Source organism: Oryctolagus cuniculus, chromosome 2, assembly GCF_964237555.1.
Source record: "Oryctolagus cuniculus chromosome 2, mOryCun1.1, whole genome shotgun sequence".
Lineage (NCBI taxonomy): Eukaryota > Metazoa > Chordata > Mammalia > Lagomorpha > Leporidae > Oryctolagus > Oryctolagus cuniculus.
The window spans coordinates 46,306,662-46,325,442 of record NC_091433.1 but is presented as its reverse complement, the minus strand read 5'-3'; the positions used below and the strand labels follow the sequence as shown (position 1 = coordinate 46,325,442).

The 18,781-nt window shown below is 54.2% G+C and overlaps 1 protein-coding gene across 1 annotated transcript in view; it reads right to left on the bottom strand.

The window, feature by feature from the left end:
- Positions 1-18,781, bottom strand: part of SCARA5 (scavenger receptor class A member 5) — a 127,600-nt gene that overhangs the window by 6,150 nt on the left and 102,669 nt on the right. Inside the window, exon 8 of the mRNA XM_002709450.5 lies at positions 5,097-5,291. Coding sequence (XP_002709496.3) covers positions 5,097-5,291 — 195 coding nt within the window. The remainder of the gene's footprint in view (positions 1-5,096; positions 5,292-18,781) is intronic.

Below are 18,781 nucleotides of genomic sequence, written 5' to 3'. Positions count from 1 at the left end.
GAGAACACGTGCTCCCTGTTTTCCAAATGAGAAAAATAAGCCAAGGTTGTCCTTGCTCTTATGGAGACCAAGCCGGAACTAAGGCCCAGGTGGGCTGACACAGCACCAGGCGCTATTCAAAGGTGATGCTGTTTGGAAGGATGAGGGGAGATTTTAGTTTGTGCGTATCATTCATTCATTCATTCAGCAAAGATCTGAAGGCCCGCTCTGTGCTCAGTACTATTCTGGGTATTTGGAATACATCACTGAGCAAAACAACAAAAGCAAAAATTCTCTGCCTCACTGAGCGAACATTGGAGCTTCTCTGTGTTTATGCAGAGTGATACTAAGAGTTGGAATAAGTTATACTGCATCCCACAGGCTTCCATCCGGGCCTCACAAAGAAGGCAGGGCAGTTATTTAATAGGCATTTAAGAGAGCAAGACTGAGGCCCCCGCAAGATGGAAGGACTTGTCCTTGGTCTTGTTACTATCAAGGGGCAGAGAATAAGACTCAGGCCGGACTCTCAGTCCGTGCAGTGTCATGCTCCTAGAACCACAGTTCCCAGCACATAAGACCACGCCAGGGAGTGGCATACCACGGGCCAACGCCTAGTTTTGTAAATAAAAGTTTGATTGGAACACAGCCCCACCTGTCGGATTCAATATCGTCCCTGATTGCTTTCTTGCCACCACTGCAGAACTGAGCAGTTCTAACAGAGACCGTCTGATCCCAAAAGCTTAAAATACTGACTCTCTAGCCTCCCACAGGAAATGTCGGCTGACGCTTGCACTCATCGGTCTCCCAGTATTCGTAGCTTATCTTCGAAAGAGCAAAAAATGGTTAGAAGAATGCAACTAGAAGTGAACCTTCCAAATTCCACCCACTCACTCCCACCTACAAAGCTCTGACTGAACCCTCCCTTCTCTCCTTTACCATCATCTGTCTCCCGGGGACTTTCCCTACTGGTCCCAGGCACTCCCTGTTGTGCTAGATCCCACCCTTCTGCTTCCTCAAAACCTAGTCCAGCCAGCACCTCTCTGCCTTTGCCACTCACATCTCTCCTTCTCCACTTCCTCCTGGACTATTTAAAGTCTCTCCATTTGGACCGTTCCATAATTTTCCCCAGGGAAACCGATAATTTGATTACTAAGCCCTGTCCAAGAAACATTTTATGGTGCCAGAGCACTGGGAGAAGTGCCAGGGACCGGAGACCTCTTCTATTACACTGGGGAGGGCCCAGATGGGGCGGGCTCTGGGATTCCTCCCTCTCTCCCAGGGTTATTCGGTGCCTACTATGCCCCAGGCACTGTTCTGGGTTTTGGAACTTTAAAGGTAAAGCCCTCAAGAGGCTCACACAAAGGAGTGTAGCCGAGACCGGGAGAACACGAGAGGTCCTAGGATACGGATGCACACACAAAGGGACACAGGAATATGGAGTAAGGGGCACGTACGTCACGGAGTGAAGGATGGAGGGGGCCAAAAAAATCTCCCCTCGGAAGACGATAGCTGAGCTGACTTTAAAAACCGAGCAGGAGGGGCCTGCATTGTTGATGCAGAGGGTTAAGCAGCTGACTGCGGCGCTGGCATCCCACATGAGTGCTGGTTCGAGTCCCGGCTGCTCCACTTCAGATCTAGCGCCCTGCTAATGGCCGGGGAAAGTCACAGAAGATGGTTCAAATCCTTGGGTCCCTGTCACCCATGTGGAAGACCTGGATGGAGTTCCAGGCTCCTGGCTTGACCTGGCCCACCCCTGGCTGTTGTGGTCATTTGGGAAGTGAACCAGTGGATGGAAGACCTCTCTCTGTCTCTACCTCTCTCTCTGTCAATGTGCCTTTCAAATACATAAAAATCCTTAAAGACATGTAAAATATGAGCTGAGTAGGAATTCACTAGTTGAAGGAGCAAATACCTTGCAGACAGGAGGAGCAGCACGCAAGAGGGCCCAGTAACACAGAGCAGCAGTCCGTGTGCTCCCAGCCATGGGCAGTCACCTGTGATGCAAGGCTAGCAGGACAGGTGGGAGGCGTGCAGGGGGTAGACTGAGCAGGGTTTCAGGTAATAAAGCTACGGAAGCCAAATTCGATCTTGAGGGCAACAAAGCTCCATGGAAGATCCAAACAGGAAATGATGGCTCTGGCGCTGTGGCACAATGGGTAGAGCCACCACCTGTGATGTCAGCATCCCATATGGGCGTTGGTTTGAGACCCGGCTGCTCCACTTCCAATCCAGCTCTCTGCTATGGCCCGGGAAAGCAGTGGAGGATGGCCCAAGTCCTTGGGATCCTGCACCCACGTGGGAGACACGGAGGAAGCTCCTGGCTCCTGGCTTTAGAGTGGTGCAGCTCTGGCCATTGCGGCCATTTGGGAAGCAAACTTGTGCATGGACGATTCCTCCCTCCCTTCCACCCTTCCTCCCTTCCTCCCTCCCTTTCCTCCTCCTTCCCTCCCTCCCTCCTTCCCCCGCCCTGTGTCTCTCTGTCTCTCCCTCTCTCTCTGTAACTCTTTCAAAGCCATTCCTAGGCTGTTTGCAACCCCTATAGGCGGAACCTCTCAGGTGAGGACGAGGCTTCCTCAGCTCTGTGCTCCTAGGCCCCTACCTGGCGCCTGGCCAGTGAAAGGTGTCCAGAAACCGCTATGGAACGAGGAAAGAGCCGGTGAGGAGTGCAGCCTGGGCTGGCAGAAAGGGCCCCAGCAAGCCTCAGCTATGCCCCCTCCTCCGCCCTCCCCAGGCCTTGCTTCCCTCTGTGCACCCATCAGGGACAGCGGGCCTGCGGCAGTCACGGCCTTGAATGGCACGTGACATGCGTTCCTGCACTATGGTGAAGACTACGGAACAGACCTGCTGCCTCGGGGGAGCAGTCCGGCTGCTGTTTGGTGCGGAGACCTCACTGGCGAGTTCAGAGCTTTCACACGTGTGTTACGTGGTACGAAAACCAGGGGGAACGAGCAGGCCCGGCGGGCCCAGCCCTTCTCACCAACCTGCGGGTTTTGGCTAACACTACCCATGACTGCAAACTACCTATTTTGGCTTCTTGGAAACAGTTTATGATTCTTTTTTTCGTAAAATGGTTTCACACCCACTTATTGGGAAGACGTCCTCATTAGAACCCGCCATGGAAAAGTGAGGGCTGTTTCGGCTTCCCCTGGGGAAACAGTGGGTTTCTTCAAAGAAAACAGCCCCAGCCTGTGGGAGGAAGTGCTCTCTCCTGGTGGGTGCTGGGCCCATGGGAACTCCCAGCGTGCTCCAGGCGTGGGATATGTGGAAGGCGAGCAGCACTCTCTGGCAGCTGTCTCAACAGATCGCACCAGGTCACTTTCAGCCGACGTGACCGGGGTGTAGGGGATGCAGTTCTGAGCTAGACCGTGGCATCCATCATGGGAATGAGGAGGAAGGGGCCTGGGGGGAGTGGAGCGTCCTTGGACAGCTGCACGTGACCTGGCTCTGTTTCCCTGGCTGCAAACAACACGGTGGCCCTCACACAGTCCCATGAGTCCTTGGAGTCATTTAGTGAGGGAGCTGGACGGTTATGGCCTTGGGGAAGACCCCTGGCTTGCCCAGCCCTTGAGCCCAGGAGTCCCTGCAGCTGCTGTCCCCAGGTCTCCAGGGGTCTCAGCGACTGAGAGTGGGAGTTCCTGCCTGCACCCACCAGAACGCAGGTGCTCTTGTGGGGTGAGCAGCAGCACCCCCCACCCCAGGGGGCCAGGGCCTGCACACCCCTTTAGCGACAGGCGAGGACTCCAGCATGCAACAGAGGAGCGACAGGTGCAGATCACGTGGCTAATGGCAGCCCACTATTTGGGCTGTGAGTCCACATGGGTCTGTCCATGTTCGAGGTCAGACAGAGGAGAAAGCAGGCACGAATGTGCATTTGTGTAGCTGAGTGTGGGTGTGGGGCTGTGCTGGGGAGGGCAGTGAGGGCTCCTTGTTGTCTTTGTGCAAATCTCTGCATCAGCCTGGGTGGTGGCTGCAACTGACTACGTGTTTGTGTCGCCCCAAAACGCATGGATGGAAACCCTAATCCCAGTGTGACGGCATCCAGAGGTGGGATTTTGGCAGGTGATTAGACCCTGAGGGTGGGGCCCTCATGAATGTGATTAGCACCCGTACAGGAAAGCCTCCAGAGAGCCTGCTTGCCCCCTTCCTGCTGTCTATGAATTAGGAAGAGGTCCTCAGCAGATGCCAAATCGGCCGGGGCCTTGATCTTGAACTTCCCAGCCTCCAGCACCCTGAGCAGGACAGGGAGATTGGAGCTGCCCCGTCTGTGCTCTTGCTCATGGCTGCCCTGGTGGAAAAACCCTGAAAACTGGCCGAGAGACACACCCGGGGGCGAACAGAGACGGCAGCAGGGACAGGGCCGTCCTGCACACAGCAGGAAACGGACCAACAGTTCAGATCAGCTGCCGACCTGGGCAGTCTGTGCACCTCCCAGTCTGCAGGGCGGCAGAGGGGCTCAGCAGTTCCAAAAGGAAAGCAAGCCGGGGGGAAGGCTTCTGACACCTCGTCCTATGAAGACAAAATGAAACCTCTGGGGACAAACAGACTCTGGGAGCCCAGCATCCTGGTTCAGAGCACTGGCTCCTGAGCCCAGTCTGCATCTGAACCCAGGCTCTGCTCTTGGCCAGCTGTGTGACACTGGGCAGGTTGCTCCACCTGTCTGTGCTTCTGTTTCCTCATTTGGAAAAGGGTAGTGAGCTCTGTATCTCCTGGGTGCTCTAAGGATTGAGTGACTATTCACAACACACTTAACAATAGCCTGGCACACAGGGAGTGCTTTAAAACGTTAAGATCAGCAAGGTGACAGAGATAAGAGAGCAAATTAGAGAGATCGGACGAGCCGTCCAGCAGGGGAGAGCCTGGTTACGTACCTGGAACTCAGCAGTGGTACAAGAGCCAGGAGGGAAACCAGGGGAGGACAGAGTGAGGTTTAGGGAAAGGAAGAATGTTCTAACAATCAGGGCTGTCTGAAGACGCCCCAGCCACAGATCTGGGGAAGCCGTGAGCTCTACCGCCTGGGGACACTCGGTAGCATCACGGTCATGTAACAGGGGCTTTGGAGAGGAGCGCAGTTCTGGAATGAGAGCCATCTCCCCACGTCCTGTTTCGGGGGGCATTACCTTGGCCGAAGCGAGCTGTCCGGTACACCTCCTCAGCGCCGCGGAAGCCCAGCATGCGGCAGGCCACGTCGCCGTCCTTCCGGTCCCAGCCGTCGTCGCACACGGTGCCCCAGCGCCGGTCGTGGTACACCTCCACGCGGCCCTCGTGCGGGCCCGAGCCGTTCACCAGGCGGATCATCGCAGCCTCCACGCCACCTGCGGGGCAGTCGCTGTTACTGCAGGGCTCTGCACACAGCCCGCCGCGGCGCCTCCTCTCCGTCCCCTCTGCTCCACACAGGGAAGAGGGGGCCGGGCCCCAGAGATCATGGTGAACTACTCTTGCCCCGTCAGCCTTCTCCCCACCTCTCTCCGTGTTTGCACTTCATGTATTTATTTGAGAGGCGGAGATATGAAGGCAGAGAGAGAGAGAGAATGCCCATCCGCTGATTCACTCCCCAGACACCTGCAGGGATGCGCTGGGTCCGAGCGAGCTAAGAGCCAGGCGCTCAGTCCAGACCTCCCACATGGGCAGCAGGGAGCTGGTACTTGAGCCATCTTTGCTGCCTCCCAGGGTGTGCATTAGCAGGAAGCAGGAGCCGAGCTGGAGCCGGGGATCAGGCCCGGATACCCCACTGCGGGGTGTGGGCACCTTAGCTAGCACCTTAACCATCTGGCCAAACTCCCGCCCTCTTTTTCCATAGACTTTTAAAAAGAGCTGTGTTGGGTGTGCTGTAGAGTTGTTTGGGAAGTAGAGATCAATACATGCTCCCCTCCTGCACACGCACAGCACCCCTCACTGTCAACCTCCTCTATCAGAGCCATGCGTTTGCTTATAATTGATGACGCCACATTGACCACCACTTTCACCCAGGTCCAGAGTTCACACTGGGGCTCACTCTTGGTTACTGTACAAATGTACAAGGACACGGAGCCACCAGCCCCGTATCAGAGCAGCTTCGCTGCCCCCAGGTCCCCTGTGTCCACCTAGTCATCACCCCTCACCGACAGCTGCTGCTTGTTTTTTGACTGTTGTCACAGTTTTGCCTTTTCCAGAAGCTAGATAGGCCCATTCCTTTCACAATGCGCATTTCTTCCATGTCTTCTCTTGGCTTGAGGGCTCAGTTCTCTTTAGTGCTGATTACCAGCCTATCGTTTGGCTGCAGCACGATTTAGCCCCTCATCTGCTGAAGACGTCTCAATGGCTGCCACGTTTGGACAATTACAAGCAAAGCTGCTACAGACACCTGTGTGCAGACAGGCAGTTTCAGCTCCCCTGAGTTAGTATCAAAGAACGTGATTGACGGATTTCTCCCCAGCATTTGGGACCTGGTCACCAGCAGCCACGCCTGCCGGGAAGGAGAGCGCAGCAGGGACAGAGAAAAGCAAGGGGTGGGCCGGGCTTGCTTAGCGGCAGCCTTGCTCAAGGCTCAGTCGGTGGAGAAGCCCCTGAGAAGTGTCCCAGCTCGGAATTTGTCATTCACATCTATTTCCCACCGGGCTGTGGGCCTGACCGTGCTGGAGGCCGGACGGACCTGGCTAGAAATGTTCAGTATCCGAGACAGACAACAGCTCCGCAGATCGAAAACGTCCCTCTTTGAAAGGCACATCGCTCTTTTACACGCCACTGAGAAGGAAAGATCTCTGCCAGTTCTGGCGGCAGGTTACGTTCATTGCTGGAAGCTTCCTGAGTTCAGAGATGTTAGACTGTGTCATGGAATCAAAGCAGTGCACTAACATAAAGACGATGTGGACCTGGCTCCCCGGAGGCTCTCCATTCTTTCTACCCGCCAGTCTCAGCCTCTCTGAGGCCTTTCCTCAGCTGTGACACGGGGACAACCCCTACTGCACCGGGCTGTTGTGCAGATGCGATGACGTGACACACGCAAGGCTCTGGGAACAGGGCAGGGCCTTGTGCACCCTGGCTCACTCCTCCCCTTCTACTTGCTGAATCCCTACGTCACTATTTGGTAGAGAGGCTGGTTGGAAGAAACCCTTAGGTTCGCAGCTTGAATGTGGCATGAATGGCTGAGGGGTCACTGTTTTGCATGACAAAACATTGCATTCCTCAGGAATTCTGGGGATTCAGAGACACCAGGGCAATTGAAAGAAGCAGTCAGATGATGGCAAAGGCTGGGTTAGGCTGAGAGGGTCTTAGTCCCAGGGCAATACACAGTTAGCACCAGAGCTGGGTTACTTGGGTCTCTACTGTGTCTTTGTTTTTAAGATTTATTTATTTAGGAAGCAGAGTGACAGAGAGAGAGAGAGAGAGAGAGAGAGGGAGAGAGAGAGAAACAGAGAGGGACCTTCCATGGGCTGGTTCACTCCCCAGATGGCCACAACAGTCTGTGCTGGGAAAGGCTGGAGCCAGGAGCTTCATGTGGGTCTCCCATGTGGGTGCAAGGGCCGAAGCACTTGGGCCATCTTCCGCTGCTTTCCCAGGTGCATTAGCAGGGAGCTGGATTGGAAGTGGAGCCGCCAGGATTTGAATAAGCATCCATACGGGATGCCGGCATCACAGGCAGCGGCTTTACCCACTGTGCCACACTGCCAGCCCCTCTGGTGTGTCTCTGCATAACCTCTGCCATCCTGCCTGATCTGCTATTCGTGGGAGGCTATTATACTCCTAGGGGCCTGAGCACCCTCCAATGATAAGGAATTGGGGTGGTCAGTGGGTCCTAAGTCTGGCCACATATCAACGTCACTAGGAGTGACTATTAAAATGCAGATTCCTGGGCCAACTCACACCTACTGAATCAGAGTCTTGGTGGCAGGAGTCAGGCCATCTGCAATTTTCCCAAGTGTCCAAATGAATCAGAGGTAAATGGCCCATGGACTAGCATCTGGGAGCTAGATAATTGGAAAGGTTGCCTTCGAGCTCCAACATTCAGTTCCTGATTCCAAGGCCAAGGAAGAGGTCAAGGTCATTTTTTTTTCTAGTCAGAAACTGGGCCTGGGGTGGTGGGAGTGGGGGTGGAGGGACATGGATAGTGTAAGGTATTAAGTGAGTGACATGTAGGAAAACCCCTAAGTGAACTTCAAAGGAAACAGGGACCCCAATCACGTGCTGCTACCAGAGGTACTGGGCACTTCGATTTTGCTTTTTTGGCATGGTAAGCTTCAGGAATCTCCCTTAGAGTGGCTGTGGCTGGCAAAGACCTTTGTAGGCCCCTGAAGGAGACAGCAGGATTGACAAATCCACATCTGAGCCACATGGGACAAAGGGGACTCACAACTGGCCGTGCGTGCATCTGTTCCCTGCTACCCCGGCTGGGGAAACCTCCGAATGTTCTATGCTAGGGAGCCAAGGGAGCACCAGCAGACCACACCATCCCCAAGACGCTGAACGATCATCTGGTGGGGCTGGTGCTATGGTGCAGTAGGATAAGCCGCCACCTGCGGAATCCCGTATGAGCGCCGGTTCTAGTCCTGACTGTTCCACTTCTGATCCAGCTCTCTGCTATGGCCTGGGAAAGCAGTAGAAGATGGCCCAAGTCCTTGGGCCTCTGCACTCGTGTAGGAGACTGGGAAGAGGCTCCTGGCTCCTGACTTCAGACGGGCTCAGTCCCAGCTGTTGCAGCCATTTGGGGAGTAAACCAGTGGATGGAAGACCTCTCTCTCTTCTCTCCCTCTCTCTGTAAGTCTGCCTCTCAAATCAATCAATAAATCTTTTAAAAAAGAAGAGAGAAAGAAAGAGAGAGAGAGAGCGCTCTGCATGGATCCTCTCAGTTTTTCATGCATTTGCCAGGTAGTCTTCGTCCCTGCCAGGCACCCCTTCCCCCCAGTCGGTCACTGAACCCACAAGCTTGGCCGACTGTCCAGAAAAGGTGGGAGGGGCTGAGGATGTGCAAGGAAACATGGAAACCCTGGAGCAGAACCCAGGGAGAGAAGCTGGATCCAGAAGCTCCCCCAGGGGGCAGTATTGACCTGCTAACTTGGAGCCAGCAGCACCAAATGAGGCCAGGCACCTATCCAATCAGACCCTGGGGTGGCGGGGGCTGAAGTGGTGGCCCTGGCTTCTGTCAGTACCATGTCACCAGGCTGTGAGCTGTGCCACGCCATGAGGCCTAGAACAGACTGATAAGTTGAGTGAGCTGGGACAGGAGGGTGCTGTGCACCCTGGAGCAGGCCAGGCAGGGTGCATGGTACTGCGTCAGACTAACAAGCAGAGGTCAGGCATGCTGGGGCTGCTGGCATTGACAGAGTCGCTCCGACTCAGCGCCTCTGCCCTGGCCAGCCTCAACTCACTCTGTGCACTTATTCCTTTAGCTGAAACAGTGATTCGGAGTGCTTCTGGCTCAAATATTAGCGTGGACATTGAGTGTCCCCAAAAGGCACATGTGTCAAAGACTTGGTCCCCAAAGTCTTCTTTTTTAAAAAATGTATTTGAAAGTCAGAGTTACACAGAGAGAGAAGGAGAGGCAGAGAGAGAGAGAGGTCTTCCATCTGCTGGTTCACTCCCAAGATGGCCACAACGGCCAGAGCTGCGCCAATCCGAAGCCAGGAGCCAGGAGCTTCCTCCAGGCCTCCCATGCGGACTCAGGGGCCAAAACACTTGGGCCATCTTCTACTGCTTTCCCAGGCCATAGTAGAGAGCTGACTCAGAAGTGGAGCAGCTGAGACTCCAACTGGCACTCACATGGGATGCCAGCACTGAAGGCGGCGGCCCTACCTGCTATACCACAGCACTGGCCCCGCCCCAAAGTCTTCCATCGATGGCAGCAACAGGGTAGAAACTGAATCCAATGCTGCTGTTTAGAGGTGGGGCCTTTGGGAAGCGATTAGGCTGTTAGAGCGAAGCCCCCACGATCAAATCCTGGGACATAGACAGAGCTCAAGAGGAACATCCACTCCCAGGGCACCCACTTATGACGTCACGGCCTCTTCTATCCCCTTGTCCACTGGCTTCTTTCTATGAGATGGATCTGGGTTTTAGACCCAGAGCTCAGTCTACTGGGACAACGGCCACACGTGCCACATGAGAAAGCAGGGATGTGGTCTGTCATCTGATTATGGCGGGTGCCGGAGGAAGTCTGGAAAATATCATTTGGCTGCTAGAATACTGCAACTCCCAGGAGGTTTCAATATATAGGGAAGTGACAAGAGAATAGTTGCAAATAAGACAACTTCAAAAATTTGGCAACATATGGTAACCTTAATGACAGGGCTCACGGCATCCATTTCCGGCTGTCTCTGGCCCATGGCCCATGGCCCACGGCCCCCAGGCACCAAGCAAAGTCATGGGGTCATCTCCCCCATCCCGGGACCACACTGATCTCAGGGACAGCAAAGAGGAAAAGTGCCCTCGAGGAGGCAAAAGACCTAGAGCGAGCATGAGCACTTGTCGGGGCTGGACAAGGCGGGCCTCAGGCTGGTTCCTGGGGCACTGCAGCCTGCTCCCTGTCGCTTGCCCCCAGGCCCACCAGATCCGAGCTGCTCCTTGGGGGTGTCGACAGATGCTCAGGCCTCAGAGGGTACCGACCACCCTGAAAGCCCCAGCTCTCCCCCGCACTCATCCAAACCAGACGCACATATTGTTCTTGCTTCCTCTTACGGAACGTGGTCCTCGCTGTGGTTTTTGCATTCTTGCTCCTCACGGACAAAAATCCCCGTTCCTGTGCTGCCCCACTGGGAAACCGTAGGCTAAGGCTGGATCTGCCTGTGACACAGTCTGCCCCAGCTCAGGAACTCAGACAGTCCCAAGAGCTGTTCCACGAAGCCTCTCTGGCCTCCTTCGCCCTGGAAGAGCTGCAGGGGAGGCTGGTGGGCAGGCAGGCGCCTCTCCCAGGCCACCCGCAGCAATGCTCTCCGGGGAAGAGCAAAACCCTCCAACAGTGACTCTCTCCCTGGCCCGAGAAGAGCGCCCTGACTTGCTAAGAGGCTTGGGTTTCTGTGGGCAGATGGTTTGAATTCTGCCTTTTTTTCCCAGGAGTTTCTGCCCCAGGGCAAAGCTTTCCCATTGAGTGACAAACCCCTACTCTCCCCCCACACATGGGTCAGCCCCCACTCTATCAGATACAGGGCCCAGCCTGCTTTGTGACTCCCCCCAGACACATTCTCATTAGTGCCAAAAAGAGCTCCTTCCTAAGACCCCCCTCCCCCACCAGAGAGGGGGCCCTGCAGGGCGTGTGGGGCTTCTTGGGGTCAGGGGGCTGTGCTCTTCGCGCATGGCAGACGAGGAAAGTTGGAACACAACTCAGGCCCTCCGGCTCCTTGCAGGAGGGAGCGATCTGGTGAGAGGGCCAAGGGCATGAGCACTCCTGGGCTCTGGAGCCAGCAGCCGCTTCCCTTCCATAGCTGCCCTCCACTGACTGGCAGGCCTGGTTCTCCTTCACAGCCAACTTCACTGAGCCCTGCAGAATCCCTCCTGAGCAAAATCGAGATCAGCAACCCCAAGGAGATCCCTGCCCCCCATCCTCCCCAGGCAGGGGGACACCGGGTTGCATTCGCCAGCTCAGGGCCCTGTTGAAGAGAGAACCACACTTTCCCTCTTGCTCTGCATCCCTCACCTGCAGACTGCCCACGGTTTGCAAGACGAGAGCATGGTCCTGGCCCCAAGGGCAGCCGCTGCCCAGTTCTGTGCAGGAGTGGCACCGTGAGCATCCCATGTCCTGGCTGGAAAACCCACGCTTAAACACCAGACAGCTGTTCCCCACCCAAAGCATGGAGGGAGCAGAGCTTTCCCTAACTGGACAGCTCGTCCCCATCTCCAGTCCACGAGGCCAGAGCAGAGCTCCCACCTCCCCACTGGCGGGACACCCGGATGTCCACAGGGTTGGGTCTCTGCCCCTCTTTCCTCTGCTGTTCTGGGGCCTTCCCCACTCTTTTCTACAGAAAAGGACTCGAAAGTCAAAACCCGGCTGAGAAGTGTCCCTGTTTGGACCGGCTCTGTAGCCCCCGAGGGGGAATCTGATAGGGGAGACAGGTCGGAGCGTGACCCCTGGTGATTGGGTAGGCCCCTTGCTCTCTCCCGGGTAACCAAGCGCATCATTTCTCCCCGTTAGTTCTCTAAGGCATCAGGGGTTCTGACTTGCACGTGGGGCTTCCTGCCTCAGTGCAGTCCCAGACCACCGCCCCATTCCCTAACCTATTGCACTGAGCTTGCCCACCACCCAGGCCACTCCAGGCACCAACCCCAAAGCCGTCATCCACCCTCCTGCATCGGGCCCCAAATCTCTCAAATTCGCCTGGTTCCCCAGTAAGGAGGGGATTGGGTCATAGAGAACAGGCACGCGTCTGGACCAGGAGGCTTTGTGGTTCTGAGGACATTGCTTGTCACAACTTCCGTTAGCTTGGACGTAGAGCACAGATGTCTCACCACTTAATGCAAGGAGCTTCTTTTAGACAATTGTAACATAGCCCTTGGTCTTCTCTAATCACCACACATGCGGAAGAAGCATAGGCTTTGCCAGCTGGCAGAGGATTTGGAGAGGACACAGCCCAAGGTCTTCACGTGACACACAAAGGAACGGAGGCCTTTCCCGAGGTCATCCCACCATGAGAAGGAGAGCTGGGCCAGAGCTGAGACTTAACCCTTGGGCCAGCTGTCTCTCTCAGCCCTCCTTTCTTTTTTTTTTTTTTTTTTTTTTTTTTTGACAGGCAGAGTGGACAGTGAGAGAGAGAGACAGAGAGAAAGGTCTTCCTTTGCCATTGGTTCACCCTCCAATGGCCGCCGCGGCCGGTGCGCTGCGGCCGGCACACCAGGCTGATCCGAAGGCAGGAGCCAGGTGGGCTTCTCCTGGTCTCCCATGGGGTGCAGGACCCAAGGGCCTGCTTGGGCCCCTGTACCCACATGGGAGACCAGGAAGAAGCACCTGGCTCCTGGCTTCGGATCAGCGCAGCGCCGGCTGTAGTGGCCATTTGGGGAGCGAACCAATGGAAGGAAGACCTTTTTCTCTGTCTCTCTCTCTCTCACTGTCTAACTCTATCCATCAAATAAAAAAAATTAAAAAAAAAGAAAAAATTACTTTAACACTGCAACTGTTATGCTTCTACCCTAGATTCACAGAAACACACCAGCTTCTCCCGTCTTGGGGGAGGATCGCAATGGCTGTTGCTGAGCTTGTACTTGAAAACAAGCACAGCACTGCTTCCAGACGGGGAAGAGTAAACCATCCTTGGCTTTTGAGGAAAGTGACGTTAGTCACTGAAGTCCAGGTGTTTCTACTTTCTGTGCACTTTTGGGGCACTGAAGATGCATTATCTGTATTAAATCTTTACCCAGGGTTTTATCAATATATACATTTCTTTGATTGTTCACGCTTGTCCATCCAGAGGCATGTGTGAAATCCCTACCATGCTCCAGGACTGCACTAGGTGCTAAGGGTGCAAGGCCTAGCAGGTGTTCTCTTTGCCCTCAGTCACTCAAATGAGATAGTGGCCTAAAATGGAAAAGACCACAGATGTTAGAACTGGCCGATAAGTTAGGGACTCCCCAGGCCAAAGCCCTCATTCAAAATGAGGAAGCTGAGACTACGAGACAGGAAGTAACCAACTGCTACTGGAAAGCCAGATCTCTTTCTCCCTCTCCTACTGGTCACTTCCAGTGCTAAGCTGTAACACCATGGGAAGGCGGTCTGAAGTCAACCCAAATGGGCCAAGGGGAGACACAGGCTTGTGGTCCTCGGTGCAGACGGTTCTGCTTGAGAGAGCTTAAAAAAGCTCTCTTGGCCAGCGCTGCGGCTCACTTGGCTAATCCTCAGTCTGTGGCGCCGGCACTCCGGGGTTCTAGTCCTGGTTGGGGTGCCGGTTCTGTCCTGGTTGCTCCTCTTCCCGTCCAGCTCTCTGCTGTGGCCCGGGAAGGCAGTGGAGGATGGCCCAAGCGCTTGGGCCCTGCACCCACATGGGAGACCAGGAGAAGCACCTGGATCCTGGATTCAGATAGGCGCAGCACACCAGCCATGGCGGCTATTTGGGGGGTGAACCAACGGAAAAAGGAAGACCTTTCTCTCTGTCTCTCTCTCTCTCTAACTCTGCCTGTCCAAAAAAAAAAAAAAAAAAAAAGAGAGAGAGAGAGAAAAAAAAGCTTTCAATATATGAGGGCCATATGCACCCATCCTATTTTTTCCTGGGAAGAGAGATCATGTCTTATTTGTCCATGACTCCTCAATGTTTAATATCATGTCTGGCTGACTGACAGCATGAATAAACGTTTGGGGAGTAGATGCGATGGAGGGGAGATGGATGGATGGATGGATGTTCGTGGGCATGACGAATCCCTTTCTGAATACCTCATGATTCCTATCCCTCCCTGGTTCTGGTCTTAACCTCCAGGAACAGTTACTCACATGGGTGCTATGCCCACCTGTGGATCCCACCAGCTGGGGGTAGAAGGGGCTGGAATGGCCCTGACCTGGGGAGGAGAGACTATGTGCCTGCTGTGCACACGGGGACCTAGAGCCCCAGCCCTGGGTGGCATCTACTGGTGCTGTATTCCTGCAGATCATTCCAGATGCCCCTTGCTGACTCATCTCTAAACCTGTATTGAGCAAGCAGTGGGGACACAAGGCTATGTGCCCCTATCTCTCCTTTGGACACAGAAGGCTGAGAGGCAACTTCAGGCCACACACTAGTACCACAGGTATGGACTGAGGCAGGCAGCATGGGTGGAGAGGAGAGCAATGGATCAGGACAGGAAAATGGGCAGGGGCCACTCACGACCTGCTGCCAGCACTGTTTGAAATCCTGGAGACTCCAAGACACTCTTCCTCATTCCTTCTCCAAATGCTTCCTTCCCAGGGTCACTGTGGGGCCCCATGAGAAAGGGTTTGTCCCTGACAAAATTCCAGCCATGCTGCTCCGAGCCCTCCTGGCGACCCAGGCCTACAGGACTCAACACTACCACAACTTCTAAAAGCTCAAGACCACATCTCCAGGATGACTCTAGTCCCCATTAAAGTGCCTGCCTGAGAAAGCCCAAGGCCACCAGAAGAATTCGCTGTTGATTCGAGCCGACATCGAAGGCAGGGCCCCTGGGCCCCAGCCTCTGCAGGGGCAGAAGCTTCACTGGCGCCAGTGCCGGCTAGCAAGGCTGGAGGGGCCTCGTGTGGACCAACCCCACCTCCCCGCCTTTGTAATTTCTTACTTCCCTGGCGCTGGTGGGCCCCAGGTCACCACATTCCTCAGTCCCTCGTTCTCCCTTTTATTTCATTTACTCTTTAAAATTGTATTTATTTGAAAGGTGGGGGATAGAGAGAGACACAGAGACACACACACAGAGACCTTCTATCTGCTGGTTCACCACCCTCCCCCCGCCCCAAATGCCTGCAACAGCCACAGCGGGGCCAGGCTGAAGCCAGGAACCCGGAACGCAATCCAGGCCTCCCACAGGGACCCAAGTACTTGAGCCATCACCGGATGCCTTGCAGGGTGTGCCTGAGCAGGAAGCTGGAAGCAGAGTTAGGACTGAAACCCCCGGGACGCAGGCATCCCAAGTGGCATCTGCGCCACTGTGCCAACTGCCTGGCCCTCACTTCCCTTTAGAATGCTCCATCACGTTTGAAAATCGGGTAAGTCCAGGTCACGTTGGACTCTTCTTTCCTCTATTGCATTAGCTGTTACTGATTCAAATCTGTTGTGAGCATTTTGACTCATGTCAGCCTTTCTCTCTGATATCAGATGTGTAGGACCACAGCTTTAGACAAGCTGCCCAAGGTGTGTGCTGTGCTCCATCTATGGATACGTATGCCTTATGCATAGGAAACATGGACACATATTTTCCTTATGCATGGGAAAGACACTGGTGGATTGGCCAGGCCCACCCGGATTCTGCCAGGAGAATGAGTGGGGGAGTACGGAGAGGGCTGAGAGGAAGCAGTAGCACAAAGAGGAGCAGCAGGACCACTCGACAAGAAGCCCATGGAGGGTGAGGCATTACAGTGAAGAGCCAAGGCCCACGTCCCCATCCTTGGGACTGCCTTAGATTCTGAATGACCTCATTCCACGCTCTGCACAGCCTACCTGCATTGTGCATTTCCCAGGTCCCATTACTGGAAATGCCTCGTTTGGGTCTCTAGTCCTTGCTACCAGAAAAGCCCAAAGACAGCGACTGTGAATCTCATAGCCCTATCGAGGGGCTGATTAGGTACTTACCTCCTTGTGCCCTGATGCTGAGGATTAGGAATCTGGATAGAGTCCAACATGCTGGTGAGGAGGCAACCTGGGAGGGCCCCAGACGCAGAAACAGCACTGGAATTCTAGCTCCACCACGGGGCAGCTGTGACCTCTCAGTGCCCAACCTCCTCTTAAAATGGGTGGAATGGTGGCACTGGGGAGGAACAGCTCATGTCAGGGGCCTACAGTGCAGTGGTTAAGACGTCACTGGAGACCTGGCTCCTCTGCTTCCCGTACAGCTCCCTGCTCATGCAAGCAGGTGATGGCTCAAGTACGTGGGTCCCCGTCAACCACATGAGAAACTGGAATAGAGTTCCAGCCTCCTGGTTTTGGCCTGGGTAGCCTTGGCTGTTGCAGGTGCTTGGGGGAGAGAACCAGCAGATGGACAATCCCTTTTTTGCTTATCTCTCTTTCACAGTTAATTAACATTATGTGTTAATGTTAATTTAAAATTTAAATTATAATTATATAATATATGTAATATATTATATATAATTATAATATACATATAACATATAAATTATAATTATATAAAATTATATAAAAATTATAAATAAAAAAGATGCCTAGCACATTGCGGACTCCCATTGCTGTGGGCTCCAAGCCCTGGCCAGTGGCAGCCCACTCCACAGCACTCGGGTCAGCTCGGAGGCGGCTCCCTGCGTTGCTGAGGACGGCCAGGCTCCCAGCGGCCAAGCAGGGGTCAAATCCATGAAGCCTCTCTGCAGAGCAACTGAGCTGCGTTGGGAAAGAGGGAACAAGGGGCTCATCCCTCCAGTGGCTCCACCTCCTCCCAACTTCTGCTGTTCTCCCTCCCCAGAGCTCAGAGCTGGCTCCTCACCATAGTAGGGGAGCAGGGCGGAGCGTAGCCGGCAGAAGACGGGCTTCTGCTGCAGCAACTTGCCGTGCGCTAATGCAAACAGGATGCTATTCGGTGAGCAAGGCTGCTCTGCGGCTCTTAGCACAGACCTTGTTAAGCCGCCACATGCGGGATTCTCCTCTCAAAGCAAACTCTATTTGTTTTCTCTGTCTTGTAAATATGTAGATGGGAAAAGCAAGGCCTACAGCAAAACATGTCTTGTCTTTTTTTTTTTTAAGAATTTTATTTATTTTAAAGAGTTACAGACAGAGGTAGAGACAGAGAGAGAGGTCTTCCATCTGCTGGTTCACTCCCCAAGTGGCCGCAACAGCCAGAACTGGGCTGATCTGAAGCCAGGAGCCAGGAGCTTCATCAGAGTCTCCCATATGGGTGCAGGCGCCCAAGCACTTGATCCATCTTCCACTGCTTTCTCAGGCACATGAGCAGGAAGCTGAATCGGAAGTGGAGCACCCAGGACTTGAACCGGTGCCCATATGGGATGCCAGTGCTGCAGGCTGGGATTTTTACCTGCTGTGCCACAGTGCTGGCTCCCAGGCTCTGTTTTACCCTTTCCTCTGGTTTTGGATCTCTGCACCGCAGAGCTGGAGGGGCCTTGGACATTGGCCTGAAGCTTCTTCTCTCCCAGTTCAAGCACAAAAATCCTCTCTTCTGTGTACCTTGCCTGACAACCACTCTTCCTAGCTCTGGGAATGGAAAGGTTCTCAACGATATCTCCAGGGAACCCATTCCTGGCTTTTAGAACCAGGGTCTGGGGCACTTGCAGGGCACAGCGCCTCTGATCATCTCTGGTGCTTTTTCATCCTATTACTCCCTATGTTATTTTACACTGTGGTTCTGTGGGTATCACTGGGAAGTGAGACACAGAATATCTCTGTCTTTCTTCTCAGCACAGCTGAGCAAGTAGTTTCGGTACCAGGGCCCCTCCGCAGGTGTACAAGGGTGGCTGAATGGCTGGTTATACCATCTCTCAGTTTCCATAGCCTTCAAACAGCTACTGCCAGCAGGGCTCAGAGCCTCCCCTGAACCCAACAACCACAAAGCCAGGTTCTGGGCACTACCCAGGAGAGATGTCAAATCAAGAGTGGACAACAGCCGAGAACACTAATGTCTACCAGTCCCTGTCCACGCCAACACCGGGCAAAGTGCCCTACACACGCACTGTCTCGTTTCTTTCTCCATAACAGCCCCAAAGTTCATGATGATTGGCTCCCACTGAACAGAGTGGGCCCAGAAGAGCCAAGTAATTTGCCCCAGGTCACACAGCTGCTACAAGGGGGAGCTGGGAGGGAAGAGCAAAGGCCTTTCATGGTCAAACCACAGAGCCAACTCTCAGGCTGTCCACTTAAGATAAATATTTAGTAACAGCCCTCTCCATTCATAAGAGACTTCCATCAATCTCACAACAGTCTTGCGGGGTCTACGGGACTCACCATGCTGGGGCTGAGAGGGCCGTGGGCTCAAAGCGGAGGTTCTCAGCCCTGACTGCCTATCAGAGCCACCAGGTGTGGTGGGGGAGCTTTGAGAACCCCAGGGCAGGCAAGTTTTGAACACTTTGTGGGTGACCCTCACGCCCAGCAGGGCTGAGAAGCACAGGGTTCTTCAACAAGTTCGTGGGAGATGCACGGGTTAAAAACAATGTTTACACCAAAATAAGTGTATCTTCCAATTCCATTTTTCCACAAAGTTCTTGAAGCGTGCTTGTACTATCTGAGAGGGA